This window comes from Terrapene carolina, unplaced genomic scaffold (assembly GCF_002925995.2).
Source record: "Terrapene carolina triunguis isolate 2854851 unplaced genomic scaffold, T_m_triunguis-2.0 Scaffold119, whole genome shotgun sequence".
Classification (NCBI taxonomy): domain Eukaryota; kingdom Metazoa; phylum Chordata; order Testudines; family Emydidae; genus Terrapene; species Terrapene triunguis.
The window spans coordinates 1,441,295-1,456,796 of record NW_020664470.1 but is presented as its reverse complement, the minus strand read 5'-3'; the positions used below and the strand labels follow the sequence as shown (position 1 = coordinate 1,456,796).

The 15,502-nt window shown below is 42.9% G+C and overlaps 1 protein-coding gene and 1 pseudogene across 1 annotated transcript; both read right to left on the bottom strand.

Annotated features, from left to right (window-relative positions):
- Positions 1–740: 740 nt before the first annotated feature.
- Positions 741–1,718, bottom strand: LOC112104735 (olfactory receptor 1020-like). The gene has a single exon (XM_024197229.1). The coding sequence runs from the start codon at positions 1,716–1,718 to the stop codon at positions 741–743; it is 978 nt and encodes a 325-aa protein (XP_024052997.1).
- A 4,441-nt stretch (positions 1,719–6,159) lies between these two features.
- Positions 6,160–11,698, bottom strand: LOC113406685 (annotated as a pseudogene).
- Positions 11,699–15,502: the final 3,804 nt, after the last annotated feature.

Sequence of the window (15,502 nt, the reverse complement as noted above, 5' to 3'; positions counted from 1 at the left end):
TTTACTAATGGGCCATTCCCTGAATAGACCCTTCCCCAACCACTGTCTAGACTGAAAGCATCTTGTCTAGTTGGCATTACTCAGGTGTAATTACAGTTGAAGTACAGATACATAGTCAGTATTTATAACTTCAGATTCAAAAATGATACATGCATACAAATAGGATAATCATATTCAGCAAATCATAACTTTTCTAATGACACATCACATGACTTATCTTGCATTAAATACATCATAATTATGTGATAATCATGTCATAATAATATCACTATGAAGACTATGGGGTGCAGTGTCACCCCAATCCCCTTCTTGTGTGGCTCTGAGGCTGGGTCATGCAGCTTCAGGAGGGGTGAGATTTGCTGCTGTCTCCCTCTTGGCAGTTTTAAGATCACTCGGGATAAAGCACAGAAAAGCAACACATTTTACATTTCTGAAAGGGCAGGTATTTCACTCTTTTATTCTCATAAACCAACCAAGAGATTAGCTTGCAAGTTCTTGGAAAATTCTTCCATACTCATAGAATACGTACTGCAAGTGTGGGGGCCAATGCACTGTATTCTTCACATGTTAAAGTGCTGGGGGGGGGGGCAGTGCAAGTCTTAGGTATTTCCCTCCAAAATGTGTCACAGGGCCAGAGGTAGTCTGGAGTTTAACAGGCACCCTAAGATAAGTTAGGGCTACTCAGAGGAGTGCAACTTTGCCAGATCATATCCCAGTGATTGCCCCATTACATATATGTCTTATCTTGAAATATCTGTGTTCTTGTAAAAGACAAAAAATCTAAGGACAGTTTTCCTCAAGGCTTCCTTAACCTCCTTGTTTTTCAGGCTGTATATGAGGGGATTGACCAACGGGGTTAGGGCTCCATAGACAACAGAGAGCACTTTGTTCAGGTCCCTCAATGCCTCAGAGCCTGATAGCAGATACACAATGACTAGCGTCCCATAGAAAATTGTCACCACGATGAGATGGGAGGAGCAAGTGGAAAAGGCTTTTTGCCTCCCGGTGGTGGAAGGGATTCTCAGGATGGCGGAGATGATACAAACATAGGATGCCACTGTTAATAGAAATGGAGGCAATGTGAATATGGAGGAATGTATGAAAGCAGTAACTTCCAGCATGTGGGTGTCGCTGCAGGACAGTTTTATTATTGGGCTAAAATCACAAAAGAAATGATCAACTTCACTGGGGCCACAGAATCTTAATTGTGACATCATAAATATTATGATGGCAACAGACATAAATCCACTGATCCAAGACCAGGCCACTAGCTGGAGGCAGAACCTGTCATTCAAAAGGACTGCATAATGTAGCGGTTTCAATATTGCCAAATACCGATCATAGGCCATCACAGATAAAAGAGAACATTCAGTGGTTAACAGAGAACCAAAGAAATATAACTGTGTGATGCACTCACTAACAGAAATGGTTCTGTCCCCAGTCAGGAGACTGGTCAGCATCTTGGGCAGGATGGTGGAGCTGTAGCAGGTCTCCAAGCAGGACAAGTTCCCAAGGAAGAAGTACATGGGGGTGTGAAGTTGCTGATAAGCCACAACTAGTGCAAAGATGAGGATATTCCCGGTCGTGGTCACAATGTAGATCACTAGAAACAGCAGGAAGAGAAAGATCTGCAGCTGAGGGACATTCCCGAATCCAAGGAGGATAAATTCTGTGATGGATGTTTCATTTCCCTGTTGTTTCCTTTCCATAAGATTCATCTAAGGAAAATATATTAAAAAATCCAATTTATATTGTAACTTCCATTTCAATACACTCAACCTTTTAATTCTGGCTTCCCACTGCTAGTTACAATGTAAATGGCTGAGTCAAGACTCCAGATGGCAGAGGCATTCTCAGTAAAATTTTTGAAAGTGCCCACATTAAATCACATTTGAATAGTTCCTATTGTCTGGTATCTCTATGGCAGAACATCTTCCCTTCTGCCTACTGAACATTCCTGTGTATTACTTTAACCACAATGTCTGAGATTACCAGTGGAGATTAAGGGAATTAAATGCCACTCACTTGGCTTCAAATCAAAATACCATTCATATCCAAATGCTGGGCTCATACTTCTTTTACCCATATTTACACCGCAGAGTCCAGCAGATTCCAATAGAGTGGACACTGGAATTGGATCCCAAAGACATCGGTTTTATTGCTATCTCATCCACTCCATGTCCTTTGACTTGTCACTTCCCCCCCTCCAGGCCCCTGTGCCCTCCTCTATAAAATAGATGATGAGGATGGTACCACTTACCTTTTCTGAATGTTATTTGAGATTTGTGAAACTACAGCTCTACAAATGCTCAGTTGCTCTTGTGTAAAATTGACTTGATACTTAAGACAGTTTACAAAGTTCTTTAATAGCTATGATAATTATTGCAATATAATAGTGATATGTTATCATACTGCTATGAGACCTTGCATATCTTTGAATAAACTTAAGAAGCGAAATTAAACATAACTCAGAGTCACATCAAACTAATCTATTTTCACCTTAGTTTCTGTAGATATGGCATCAACTCTGTGTTTAACAACACATTTATTTTTATACATTTTCTTCCCCCTCCCCTCATTTTACTGATATATCTCTGAAATCTCTCTTAAAGGGAATCACACAGTATGTTCATTTCTCTGCAAGGATATTCACCATTCTTTCTGACAGCCACTCAGCACCTAAAATTTACTGGTAAAATTTTCAAGAAATGCCTCAGAGCCAGATTTTGAAATGTATTCATGCACCTTATCTTGTGGATACGCCCTTTGGATATTTTAAACATGACACAGAGCATAATCTGTACAGCTTGATTAAGGAGTTCTGCCAATGTCTGCTTGGATAAGATTTGGGGAATATGTCTTTGTCCAGTTGTTAATTCCAGTTGGTTTGATGATTGCTATTTCTATTTGCAACCATCTCTCTGGATGGGATCATCTCTTTTGTAGAAGGAAACATATAACAGGTTCTGGGTAATATATCCCTGGAAAGCAGTGACAACACCATCAAGGGCCATCAACACTGAATGGCTCACCCCTGGTGAAACAAGGGGAGTGCTGAGAGACCCACATCTAGGAACAGTGCACAGTCACTACCTGGATCCAGGGAACTCAGTAGCACATGGGATTCAGAGGTTGGATCCAATCACAATGGTCCAATGTCCATTCGGAGCCGGGAATGGGACCAGGAAGTTACGCTTGCACCTAAGTTTTCCCCTTGACTGGAACTTGAAACTGCTCCACTAAAGAAAACCACAGGAATATTTAGTAATCCAAAGAATGGAACAGACCATTCAGAGAGTCTTCTGTTTCTAATGTCACAAGGCTTCTGGTGGCCCTTAGAGTTTTTCAGCTAACAATCCTGTTTTCACTGTTTTTATTATTTGAACCTCACTTTTTTTAAACAAATTTATTTGAGCATAAGTTTTGGTGGGCTAAAGCCCCCTTCATCAGATGCATGTAGTGGAAAATACAGTAGGAAGATACATACATATATATATGTATGTATGTATGTATATATACACAGAGAACATGAAAAAATGGAGCTTGCCATACCAACTCTTAATGAGACCAATCAATTAAAGATGAGCTATTATCAGCAGGAGGAAAAAAAATGTTTGTAGTGATAATCAGGATGGCCCATTTCAAACAGTTGACAAGAAGGTGTGAGTAACAGTAAGGGGAAAATTAGTAGGGGGAAATAGTTTTTAGGTAGTGTAATGACTCATCCAATCCCAGTCTTTATTCAAGCCTAATTTAATGGTGTCCAGTTTGCAGATTAATTCCAGTTCTGCTGTTTCTCATTAGAGTCTGTTTTTGAAGTTTTTTTGTTGAATAATTGCTACTTTTAGGTCTGTAATTGAGTGTCCAGGGAGGTTGAAGTGTTCTCCTCCTGGTTTTTGAATGTTATAATTCTTGACGTCTGATTTGTGTCCATTTATTCTTTTGCATACAGACTGTCCGGTTTGGCCAGCAATGCCCCTCTGCCATGTACATGTATATATATATATATATATATATTCCTACTGTATTTTCCACTACATGCATCTGATGAAGGGGGCTTTAGCCCAGTTAGTCTCTAAGGTGCCACAAATACTCCTCATTCTTTCTGCTGATACAGACTAACACAGCTACCACTCTGAAACCTGTCACCTTTTTTGTAACCCCATTGATGCTGCTGCAAAGCACAGATAGGATGAGAATTTGGAAATATGAGCTAGTGACCTAACCTATGTGGAAATATGGAAAGAAGTTGTTCATTTATTCAACATAACTGCAGAGATAGTCTGGCACATAATTAATGCACACGCTAAATAAATAAATGCATAACTCCTATTTATGTTTCCAGCTCCTACACTATCAAAACACACAGCTGGAACCCAACATTTAAATTGGTAATAAACACTTGGGAATAGTTTCACACACAAACGTATTAGGTGTGTGTGTTGTAGTCAGGATAACCCTGCAATTTTCCATTGGGTGCAGGAGTATCTCTCACACACAGTGGGAACATGGAATGCAGGGTACGTGCCCACCCAGAAGGAGATTAAGCCTGCCTGGAATGTTGACTTACTCCAGAAGGAAAGGGCTTAGATTTTGAAACAGTTAAAGATGTTTTGATGGGATTTATTCATCTAATTGCCATAGAAGAAGATGTTCAGTGGAAAAAATAAGGCAGTTAGGTTGAAATTCCAAATATTGTCCAGGACTGACTCAGTTGAAATTACAATCTATGTAATAAGATTCTAGGATTGTCATTCCGTGTGTCAGTCTGAAGTTTCTAGGCCTGAAAATCAAAAAGGAATCCTCCAAAAGGTGAAAACATGGACAAATTGTTATGGAGGAGTACAAAGGACTATCACAGGCATACAGAGAGAGAATTAGTAAGGCTAAGGCACAAAATGAGTTACAATTACAAAGGGACATCAAAGGCAATAAAAAGAGGAATTAAAAGTACATTAGGAGCAAGAGAAAGACAAAGGAAAGTGTAGGTCCTCTATTTAACAGGGTTGGAAAGGTAATAACAGATGACATCAAGAAGGCTGACAAATTCACTCAACCAGCACACACAAGAACCCCAATCTCCAAAGACTAGAATGTCAGTTGAGTCAGCATGAAGTGATGGAAATAGGTACAATAATGTTAAGAGCTCTTTTTGTTTAGAATATCACCAGGTTCATTTATCACTGTGCTTCTCTGTTGGTTAGTGTCCAGTTTTTAACTTCTCAGCCACTTTTGGATTTTCTAACACACATGACTTTATGAGCTACACTCATGGAACAGTACAGGCTTCCAGCTACTAGTGAAGAAGAAAGCAGATTGTCTCCAGGGACAGAAGCTTGCTTGGCACAGTGACTTTGCTGACCTGGCAGCTAAAGTGTATGTAAAGTTTCAGAGAAGAGGGACCTCAGACAAATTTGATTAAATTAGCTCTAACTTAAAAAAAAAAACCCTTTGATTAATCCCTACTGAATGGAACACAAAATGTCATTCTCCTTTCCCCTCTCTGCACATTCTTCACCCCTTCTTTCCCCTCCTCTCTCATTTATTTTTACCTTTCTGTTCTTCTGCTTTATTTTATTTTGGGCAGGGTATTTTGTTCTCCACTTCATTTTTTGGGAAAAGAAAAATACAAACAAACAAATAAATAAGAAATGTACACACTTAAGACTACATTACAATTACTGAGTTAACATTAAAATAAGGACGGATTAGATGTTTAAAGGAGTTTAAAGGAAACAATTGCCCTCTCACTTACCCCAGTGTAAACTTGCCCTGAAGTCAAAAGAGATGCACAGCTGTAAAACTGCGATAAGTGAGAGGAGAATGACACCAAAAGAGAGGTGTCTTCTTCTTCCCCTTCAATTTTGTAATGACCCTATACAAATTCTTGCCTAGAGCATTTGCACATTTATCATATTCTCAGCACCATTCCCCATGTGCTGAATTGCAACCACCTATATCTGCTCTGGTGACCACATGGGAATTCTCACCAAAGAGTTTCTGCTGTGATGTCGCCAGGCAACCAGAGCCATTCTTTAGTTACAAATGGTGACAGAGGTCAGCTGTGAATGATGCAAAGTTTCTGCTACATCTGATATAGGGGTGGGTTATAGAATGGACTGTTTCAATCTGCAAGTGCTGGAAAAGCTGAAGGGGGGGTCACTTGGTCATCAGAGAAAGCTGCAGAAAAGCACAGAATGATCATAGGTCCCTAGATGTTGCTTTGCAGTGACTGAGCCCGTGGGGAGGGTGTCATGTTGCTGTAGTGTCCTGATGAGACACCATAAACTATTAAACAGTAGCCAGCATGCTGAGCATGGCTATAGGTGACCCTCTACTACATTCATTTCAGAGTTGGGAGCAAATGCATTCCTGCCCTGTCTCTAGTATCTTTAAGGGAGTTAGACCATTATTATCTGTTACTTCTTTTCTTTAGCATTTCAGGATCTTCCCTGAAGGGAAGGGAGATGATTCTTTTCTATTCCCTCCACCTCTCAGCCCTTCCTGGGATCCAGGTTTCCCCCTACAAACTGTGACTAGTTCAGTGTTGTGCACTGTGGCAGTCAGGAAGAACAGGGCCCCCTGGGTGGGATCTGGGAGGAGCTGTTCTGTTTCCTCAGCAACCCCTGTCCATTCTCACGTACCACACTCAATAATAGGGATTGCTCATCTTTACCAGCCAGGCATTAATCTGCCTCAATTCTGCCATGCCTGGAAAGAGCCTCTTCAATATGTGCTCCCCATGGCAACCATGGATGACAATCACCAAATCCCTCTAAAAGTCAATGCCTAACGTTGGGAGACTTAGTGAATTCTTACTCAGGCAAAATTCCATTGGTTAGTGAGCTACTGATGTGAGTCACAATGCAGAATTAGGATTCACAGACAATTGTATTTTGATCCCTGTCCTAAGCCATATCCCCACACTTAATGTAAATAGTTTTATAGCACAGATTTGTTATCACTCAGCTCTAGAAACTTTTCCCATAGCTGAGTACAATTGGAAATGCCATGCATGCTGCAACCATGCTGGCTCCAGTCTCTCCTTCTAGACATATCAGTAAGATGACCATTTGGTAAAAGTGATACCCTAATGTAAATACAGGTCTGTCTCATTTTACGCTGGGGTTACATTCCGCGGTTAGCGTGTAAAGCGAAACCCGCGTATAGTCAAAATTACATTGAGTGTAATGGCGGGCAGAATTGCCAGCACTACAGGAACAGAATTTAAATTGTTATTTTTCTCTTTTTGTTTTTGTTTTGTTTTTGCCAACTGCATAAAGCTGAATTTGTGCATGTTAAATGTGCGTAAGATGCGACAGACCGGTATGCACCGTTTATGTGCACAAGATCCTGTTTCTCTCTAGTATCAGCACCAAGCAAATATAGCCGCCTGCCACTAATTCACATGAAAAGATGATATTCCTTTAGATCAAGTGGTAAAGGCCTGAGGTGATTCGGGGTTCAATATTTTTGGCAGGGCTAGCTAGTATCTATGTACTCCATATGTACTTCTGTCTTATATGTGTAAGGTTATAAAATTTTCAGATGACACCAAACTGAAGAGGGTTGCCAGCCCTTGGGAGGACAGGATTAGAATTCCAAACAAATGTGACAAAATTGGAGAATTCGTGTGCAACGTACCAGATGAAGTTCAGTGATAAGTGCAAAGTGTTTCATTTTGGAAGGAAAAATCAAATGAACAGCAATAACAAAACAGGGAGCAACTGACTAGGTAGAGTCCTGCAGTAACTGGGAGTCATAGTGGATCAAACATCGAATATGAGCCAACAATGTGATGCAGTTGAAGAAAAGGCTCATATAATGTGGGGGTGTGTAGAGAGGCTAGCTGGGGCTCGGCAATCTCTGGGGCGGCGGGGAACCACACCGCCTCACTAAATTTGGGAAGGGGTCTTGCGGGGAATTAGTCCGGCAGCGGGAGTCTTCCTCTTCCTCCTTCCTCCTTCCTACTTTGTGAGGGTAGAAATAAACACAGCGAGCCCAGACCCTAGGTCAGGGCGGGGCAATGGTGAATCAGGCACTCAGGTCCTCAGGCAGGGGCTGAGCAACAACAGTATATAACTGTAAGCCCAGGCCCTTGGCTCCGAAGGGCCTGGGAGAGGGGGAGACAGCCACCCACGAGTTGGGTGGCAGGGGGGAAACAGGCCCTCCCACTCCACTGTGTCCCAGCCCGGGGCACTAGGAGCAGTAGATGACCCGCTGCTGTGTCACTGGGGATCCTGACCGCAACACACTGACATGGGCTGTGGCAGTGCTGCAGCCAGACTAGGATCGGCTGCCCCTGGGCTACTTCCAGACTGCCCCTCTTGAGGTACCTGGGTCAGGGTGGAGTCCTCAGGGGGGTCCAGCACCATGGGTTCCTCAGGATAGCTGGTGAGGGGTAGGCTTGGCAACTCCTCCGGGGGGCTGGCACGGGGCAGGCTCGGCAGCTCCTCTAGGTAGCTGGCACGAGGAAGGTCAGGCCAGTCCTCAGGTTTACCGCAGGCCGCTGGGGTTTCCCAAGCGTGAGCTAGGCCGGAGGTGTCTGGCTTCCCTGGTGGCTGCTCTCTCAGTGAGCTCTGGGGTTGGGCCTTTATACTTCCTGTGCCATGCCTGACCCTTGGGAGGGCGGGCTCAGAGCTTCCTGGCTCTGCCCACTCTGGTGTCTGGAGGGACTCGTCTCTCTCCGGGGAGGCGGGGAACCACACCGCCTCACTATAGAGTGTATTAACAGGAATGTTGTATGGCTGCTGTACTCTGCACTGGTGAGGATTCAGCTGAAGTACTGTGTCCAGTTCTGATTGCCACATGTAGGCCTTGCTGGAGCCATTGGTATAACTCACAGTGTGAACCAAAGTCTGTGAACCAGAGTAGGCCTGGCATGGCAAATTGCATTGAACCATCAAGTAAGCACATTGCTGACCTGAGAGAATGGTACAGGAACACCCAGAGTTCTCAAGTAACTGTGTAAGCACATTCCTAGAAGATGGTACAGAGACACACTGACCCCTCGTACGGTAAAGAAAGAATGACAGGATAATGGATGAGGATATTTCATTGGAGCTAGCAGTTACAAGGTACAGGATAGTAACAAAAAGTGTATGGTGTGTAACAAGTAACTTGTTTGTATCTGTAACCCTTCTGCCCATCTAAGTTGGCAGCAACAAGGGCCGGGTTCTGTATTTAGGGGTTCCGTTTTAATAACGCAATGCAAAACTGGCTTGAGCCCCCACCTAGTGGCCTGGGACAATTACATACCACCCCCTGGGTGCCTCTAAGAGGCAATACTTCCCCTCTCGCAAGCATGGAATCTGAGTGTAGCAGAAAATGTTTAATAACATGAGGTAAACGACATCAGCATTAAATTGGAAAAACACCACAAACAGGATTCATAACACAAACCATGAGCAAAAACCCACCCCAGCAAATTGGGCTGTGTCCTTTCCCTTTGGTTCTTGAATCCAGCAACCTAAAAATCACCCAGAGTCCCCAAAGTCCAACAACCCCCAAAGTGTCTGTCCCTGGTCAGTGCAGCCCCAGAGTAAAAGGGGGGCACGCAGGGTGTTAAGGGGCACCTTACGTGATCCGAGGCCAGCCGGCCATCTCTCCGTGGGGTTCAGCCGCAGCCTTCACCACGAGCCAGTCCACTTCCTGCCGTCCCACGAACCGCTTCACTCTACGAGCTGCTCCACTCTCCAACCTGTGAGCCGCTCCAGCCATCCCCGCAAACAGCTCTGCTCGCCGTTCCTTGGGCCGGTCCAACCATCCCCGCAAGGCTCCACACCGCTCGCTGCGCCTCCAGTCGTCCCCACAAATTGCTTCACCAGCTGCTTAGCAATATATCTTCAGGCGCCCCCACTAGTTAACACAGCACTTAATAACTTTAACTCTTTTGTGATTTCAACTCAGAGTAGGGGAGCCCCAGTGCTGGTGCACCATTGGCCCAAGGTGAATTCAGCTCAGCAGCCTGTAACTAGACTCCTAATGGAATCAAAGTTAGCTCTGACATTCAACAGTGGAGAGAGGAGGTGGTACAATCAGTGTTTCAAGCCCTCAGAAGGGGGGCCCATACCATCAGGTACAAATACCTGTCCCCATCCTCTCTCTATTCACTGTGTTTTGTAACCCATGCCCCTTGTCAAGCAAGTGCTACTTAGGCAATGGTGAAGGACTCACTCAGTCCTTCTGTCATACAACATTTCCACTGGCCTTGATTTACAGAATCAAGGTAACAAAACTTTATTCTCCCTGCCCCAATAACAGAGAAACTGGGGATCCCACACCAGCCAAAGTAACCACTTTCAGTTGCTGTTGTTTCATGCCAGGCGGGTGGGTGTGCCTATGCAAACAAGATCAGCCCCTGGAGTTCTTTTCCACACTCGTCATAATTCACCAAGAGATGTCAGGGTAGAGCTCATCCTGACTCAGCTTACATATCAATGTATAAAAGGAGAAGTCACAGGAAGAGCCACTTTGTGCTGGCCTAAGGGACAGGATCCTGGCATCTTTATTGAGCCAGTACCAGTGTCATGAGCATACGTTAGTAGTGTACATGTAACCATTGAGCCGGGGAACTAGGACTGTGCCTCATCGAAAATAAACCTGGTTGAGTAACTTCACCAATGAACTGAGCCTGTGGTCTTTCTTTATGAAGAACATCAAGGTCTGATAAGCTGCATTCCCTGTTAGTGTAGCTGAGGTCAGAGCTCCAGACACAGTAGCACTCAGCAGCTTTAGCATTGCAGCAGCAACACCCCACTTTAAGGGCAGCTTTCCTCAAGGCTTCCTTTACCTCCTTGTTTCTCAGGCTCTATATGAGGGGGTTGACCAGTGGGGTCAGGACTCCATAGAAGACAGAGAACAGTTTGTTTAGGTCCCTTAGTGTATCAGAGCCTGATAGCAAATACACAATGACTAGAGTCCCATAGAAAATTGTTACCACAATGAGGTGGGAGGAGAAAGTGGAAAAGGCTTTTTGCCTCCCCGTGGTGGAAGGGATTCTCAGGATGGCAGAGATGATACAAACATAGGATGCCAGCGTTAATAGAAATGGAGGCAATGTGAATATGGAGGAATCTATTAAAGCAGTAACTTCCAGCATGTGGGTGTTGCTGCAGGACAGGTTTATTATTGGGGTTAAATCACAAAAGAAATGGTCAACTTCATTGGGGCCACAGAATGTTAATTGGGACATCATAAATATTAAGATGGCAATAGATATAAATCCACCTATCCAAGACCCAACCACTAGCTTGATACAGGATCTGCTGTTCATAAGGGCTGCATAATGCAGGGGTTTGCATATCGCTAAGTACTGATCATAAGACATCATAGATAAGAGAGAACATTCCGTGGTGGCCAGAGAACCAAAGAAATAAAATTGTGTGATGCAGCCTCTAACAGAGACGGTTCTGTCCCCAGTCAGGAGACTCACCAGCATCCTGGGAAGGATGGTGGAGGTGTAGCAGGTCTCCAAGCAGGCCAAGTTCCCCAGAAAGAAGTACATGGGTGTGTGAAGGTTCTGCTCAGCCACAACTAGCACAATGATGAGGATGTTCCCGACCATGGTCACAATGTAGATCGCTAGAAACAGCAGGAAGAGAAGGATATGCAGTTGAGTGAGAGTCCCGAATCCCAGGAGGATGAATTCTGTGATGATCGTTTCATTTCCCTGTTGTTTGTTTGCAGTAGGTTTCATCTGGGGGAAATAAAAACAAATACTGCAGTTTATAGTCTAACATTCAAAGGAGTCAACATTTTAACTCCAGTGTCCCCCTGTTGGTTGCCATCCTAATGACTGGGTCAAGATGCCAGATGGTAGAGGCATTCTGGGTAGAGACATTCTTCCCTCCACTGTGAAATAGTTGATGATATTACCACCCACCGTTCTCTTAATGTAAGTTGAGATTTATAAAATGAGCTCTGTACATAAGCTCAGTTGCTCTTGTGTAAAATGGAGATAAAGATACTTAGAAAGTTCTTTAATATCTATGATAATGATTGCTTTATCACTTCTAAGCATTATCATACTGCTATGAGACCACACAACTTTGAATATACTCTAGGAAGAGATACTAAACATGCCTGACAGTCACATCAAACTTTTATATTTGCTCCTCAATTTCTGCAAATCTGTCATAAATTATGTGTTTGACAACACACATTCTTTTCAGAGCTTTCCTAAATTTTTCCAATCTGCATGGAAAGTTTTTAAAGGCACCATAATAGAGGCTTAAATTAAATGTATACCTCAAATTTAAAAACGTAGTAAGAGGACCAAAAAAGTGTCATCGTTGCTAAACAACAAAGTAAAAGAATAAGTTTGAGGCAAAAAGGCATCCTTTAAAAAGTAGAAGTTAAATCCTCTTGAGGAAAATATAAAGGAGCATAAACTCTGGCAAGTGAAGTGTAAAAATGTAATTAGGAAGGCCATAAAAGAATCTGACTAACAGCTAGCCAAAGACTGAAAAAGTAACATATTTTTTCAGTACATCAGAAACTGGAAGCCTGCTAAACAACCAGTAGGGCCACTGGACAATGGAGATGCTAAAGGAGCACTCAAGGGGGATAAGACCATTGCAGCAAAACTAAATGAATTCTTTGCATCAGTCTTCATGGCTGAGGAGGTGAGGGAGATTCCCCAAACTGAGCCATTCTTTTTAGGTGACAAATCTGAGGAACTGTCCCAGATTGAGGTATTATTAGAGGAGGTTTGGGAACAAATTGATAAACTAAACAGTAATAAGAACTTAAATGTGAAATTGCAGAACTACTAACTGTAGTCTGTAACCTATCATTTGAATCAGCTTCTGTACCAAATGACTGGAGGATAGCTAATGTGACACCAATTTTCAAAAAAGTCTCCAGAGGAAATCTCAGCGACTACAGCCTGGTAAGCCTAACTGCAGTACCAGGCAAATTGGTAGAAACTATAGTAAAGAACAGAATTATCATAGAATCATAGAATATTAGGGTTGGAAGAGACTCAGGAAGTCATCTAGTCCAATCCCCTGCTCAAAGCAGGACCAACACCAACTAAATCATCCCAGTGAAGGCTTTGTCAAGCCAGGCATTAAAAAACCAGTTATCGCATCATAGAAGGCAATCAGGTTGGTCAGGCATGACTTGCCCATCAGAGACATTGATGAATGTGATTTGTTGGGGAAGAGTGAACATGGTTTTTGTAAAGGTAAATCATGCATCGCCAATCTACAAGAATTCTTTGAGGAGGTCAACAAGCATGTGGACAAGGGTGATCCAGTGGATATAGTGTACTTAGATTTTCATAGAGCCTTTAACAAGGTCCCTCACCAAAGTCTCTTAAGCAAAGTAAGCTTATCATGGGATAAGAGGTAAGGTCCTCTCATGGATCAGTAACAGGTTAAAAGATAGGAAAGAAAGGGTAGGAATAAATGGTCAGTTTTCAGAATGGAGAGATGTAAATAGTGGTATCCCCCAGGGGTCTGTACTGGGACCAGTACAGTTCAACATATTCATAAATTATCTGGAAAAAGAAGTAATATGTGAGGTGGCAAAATCTTCAGATGATTCAAAAAATGATTAGGGGGCTGGAGCACAGGATTTATGAGGAGAGGCTGAGGGAACTGGGATTATTTAGTCTGCAGAAGAGAAGAATGAGGGGGGATTTGATAGCTGCTTTCAACTACCTGAAAGGGGGTTCCAAAGAGAATGGATCTAGACTGTTCTCAGTGGTAACAGATGACAGAACAAGCAGTAATGGTCTCAAGTTGCAGTTGGGGAGGTTTAGGTTGGATATTAGGAAAAACGTTTTCACTAGGAGGGTGGTGAAACACTAGAATGGGTTACCTAGGGAGGTGGTGGAATCTCCTTCCTTAGAGGCTTTTAGGTCAGGCTTGACAAAGCCCTGGCTGGGATGATTTAGTTGGGAATTGGTCCTGCTTTGAGCAGGGGGTTGGACTAGATGGCCTCCTGAAGTCCCTTCCAACCCTGCTATTCTATGATTCTATGAAAACTACTCAAGATAGGTAAGTTCAAAGTAGACTGAGAAGAGGTATAAAGGAATCTCACAAAACTGGGTTGGGGGCAGCAAAATAGCAGATGAAATTCAATGTTGATAAATGTAAAGTAATTCACATTGGAAAAAATAATCCCAACGATACGTATAAAACTATGGGGTCTAAATTAGCTATTGCACTCAAGAAAGTGATCTTGGAGAAATTGTGGATACTTTCTGAAAACATCCACTCAATCTGTCATGAGTCAAAAAAACTAACAGAATGTTGGGAATCATTAGGAAAGGGGTAGATAATGTGACAAAGTTCCAAGCCTGTATTGGTGGCTGTGACGGTGCCCCCCATAAGGCTTTATGGAAATATGCTTATGAATGTATATATGACATAACTGGAATATGTTTTATGCTACATATGTCATGTAACACATCTATCTACTAAATATGTTCATCCTATTTGTATGCATGTGTCATTGTTGTATTCGGAGTTATGAATATTGGCTGTATACTTGTCTGATTTTAAATAACCTTAGTAAGGCATTTGGTCAGCTTCTTTAGAAAGGAATTTGCAAGTTAAATGCTTCTTGATTGGACACTTAATGAACAATGGATGTTGGAAGGCTCCAATCCACATAAGAAGTCTTCTTGGAGACATTCAAGATACCATGTGGGCAATGGCTGCTGCCTGTAAAAACTGAGTCATGCATGGACATGTGACTTACCCAGGTGACTCCAAAACTCCGCATTGGAGCTGGACTTTGCATAGGAGAGAGGAGGGGGTCTCCACCCACAAGAGAAAGTCTATTTAAGCCCGTGGGAGAGCCTTCCATTTTGTCTTCAGCTGGCTAAAGAGAGAGCCTCTCCACCCCCAAGGATACCTGTAAGAAACTGGAACAAAGGACAGTAACTACAGGGGGTGTGAATGATTGCTGGACCCAAACTAGAAGGAGACTAGTCTGTAAAAGGAAGCTTACTGGAATTCCTCTAAGGGTGAGGTTTTTATTTGTACTCAGTTGTATTACTGTATTAGGCTTAGATTTGCGTGTTTTATTTTATTTTGCTTGGTAATTCAATTTGTTCTGTCTGTCACTACTTGGAACCACTTAAATCCTACTTTCGTATTTAATAAAATCACTGTTTACTTATTAATTAACCCAGAGTATGTATTAATACCTGGGGGGGGGCAAACAGCTGTGCATACCTCTCTATCAGTGTTATAGAGGGCAAACAATTTATGAGTTTACCCTGTATAAGCTTTATACAGGGTAAAATGGATTTATTTGGGGTTTAGACCCCATTGGGAGTAGGGCATCTGAGTGTTAAAGACAGGTACACTTCTGTAAGCTGCTTTCAGTTAAGTCTGCAGCTTTGGGGCACGTGGTTCAGACCCTGGGTCTGTGTTGGAGCAGACTGGCATGTCTGGCTCAACAAGACAGGGTGCTGGAGTCCCAAGCTAGCAGGGAAAGCAAGGGCAGAAGTAGTCCTGGCACATTAGTTGGCAGCTCCCAGGGG

Coding starts and splice junctions, on each gene's coding strand:
- LOC112104735 (XM_024197229.1), bottom strand. CDS start 1,718: ATGAATCTTATGGAAAGGAAACAACAGGGAAATGAAACATCCATCACA.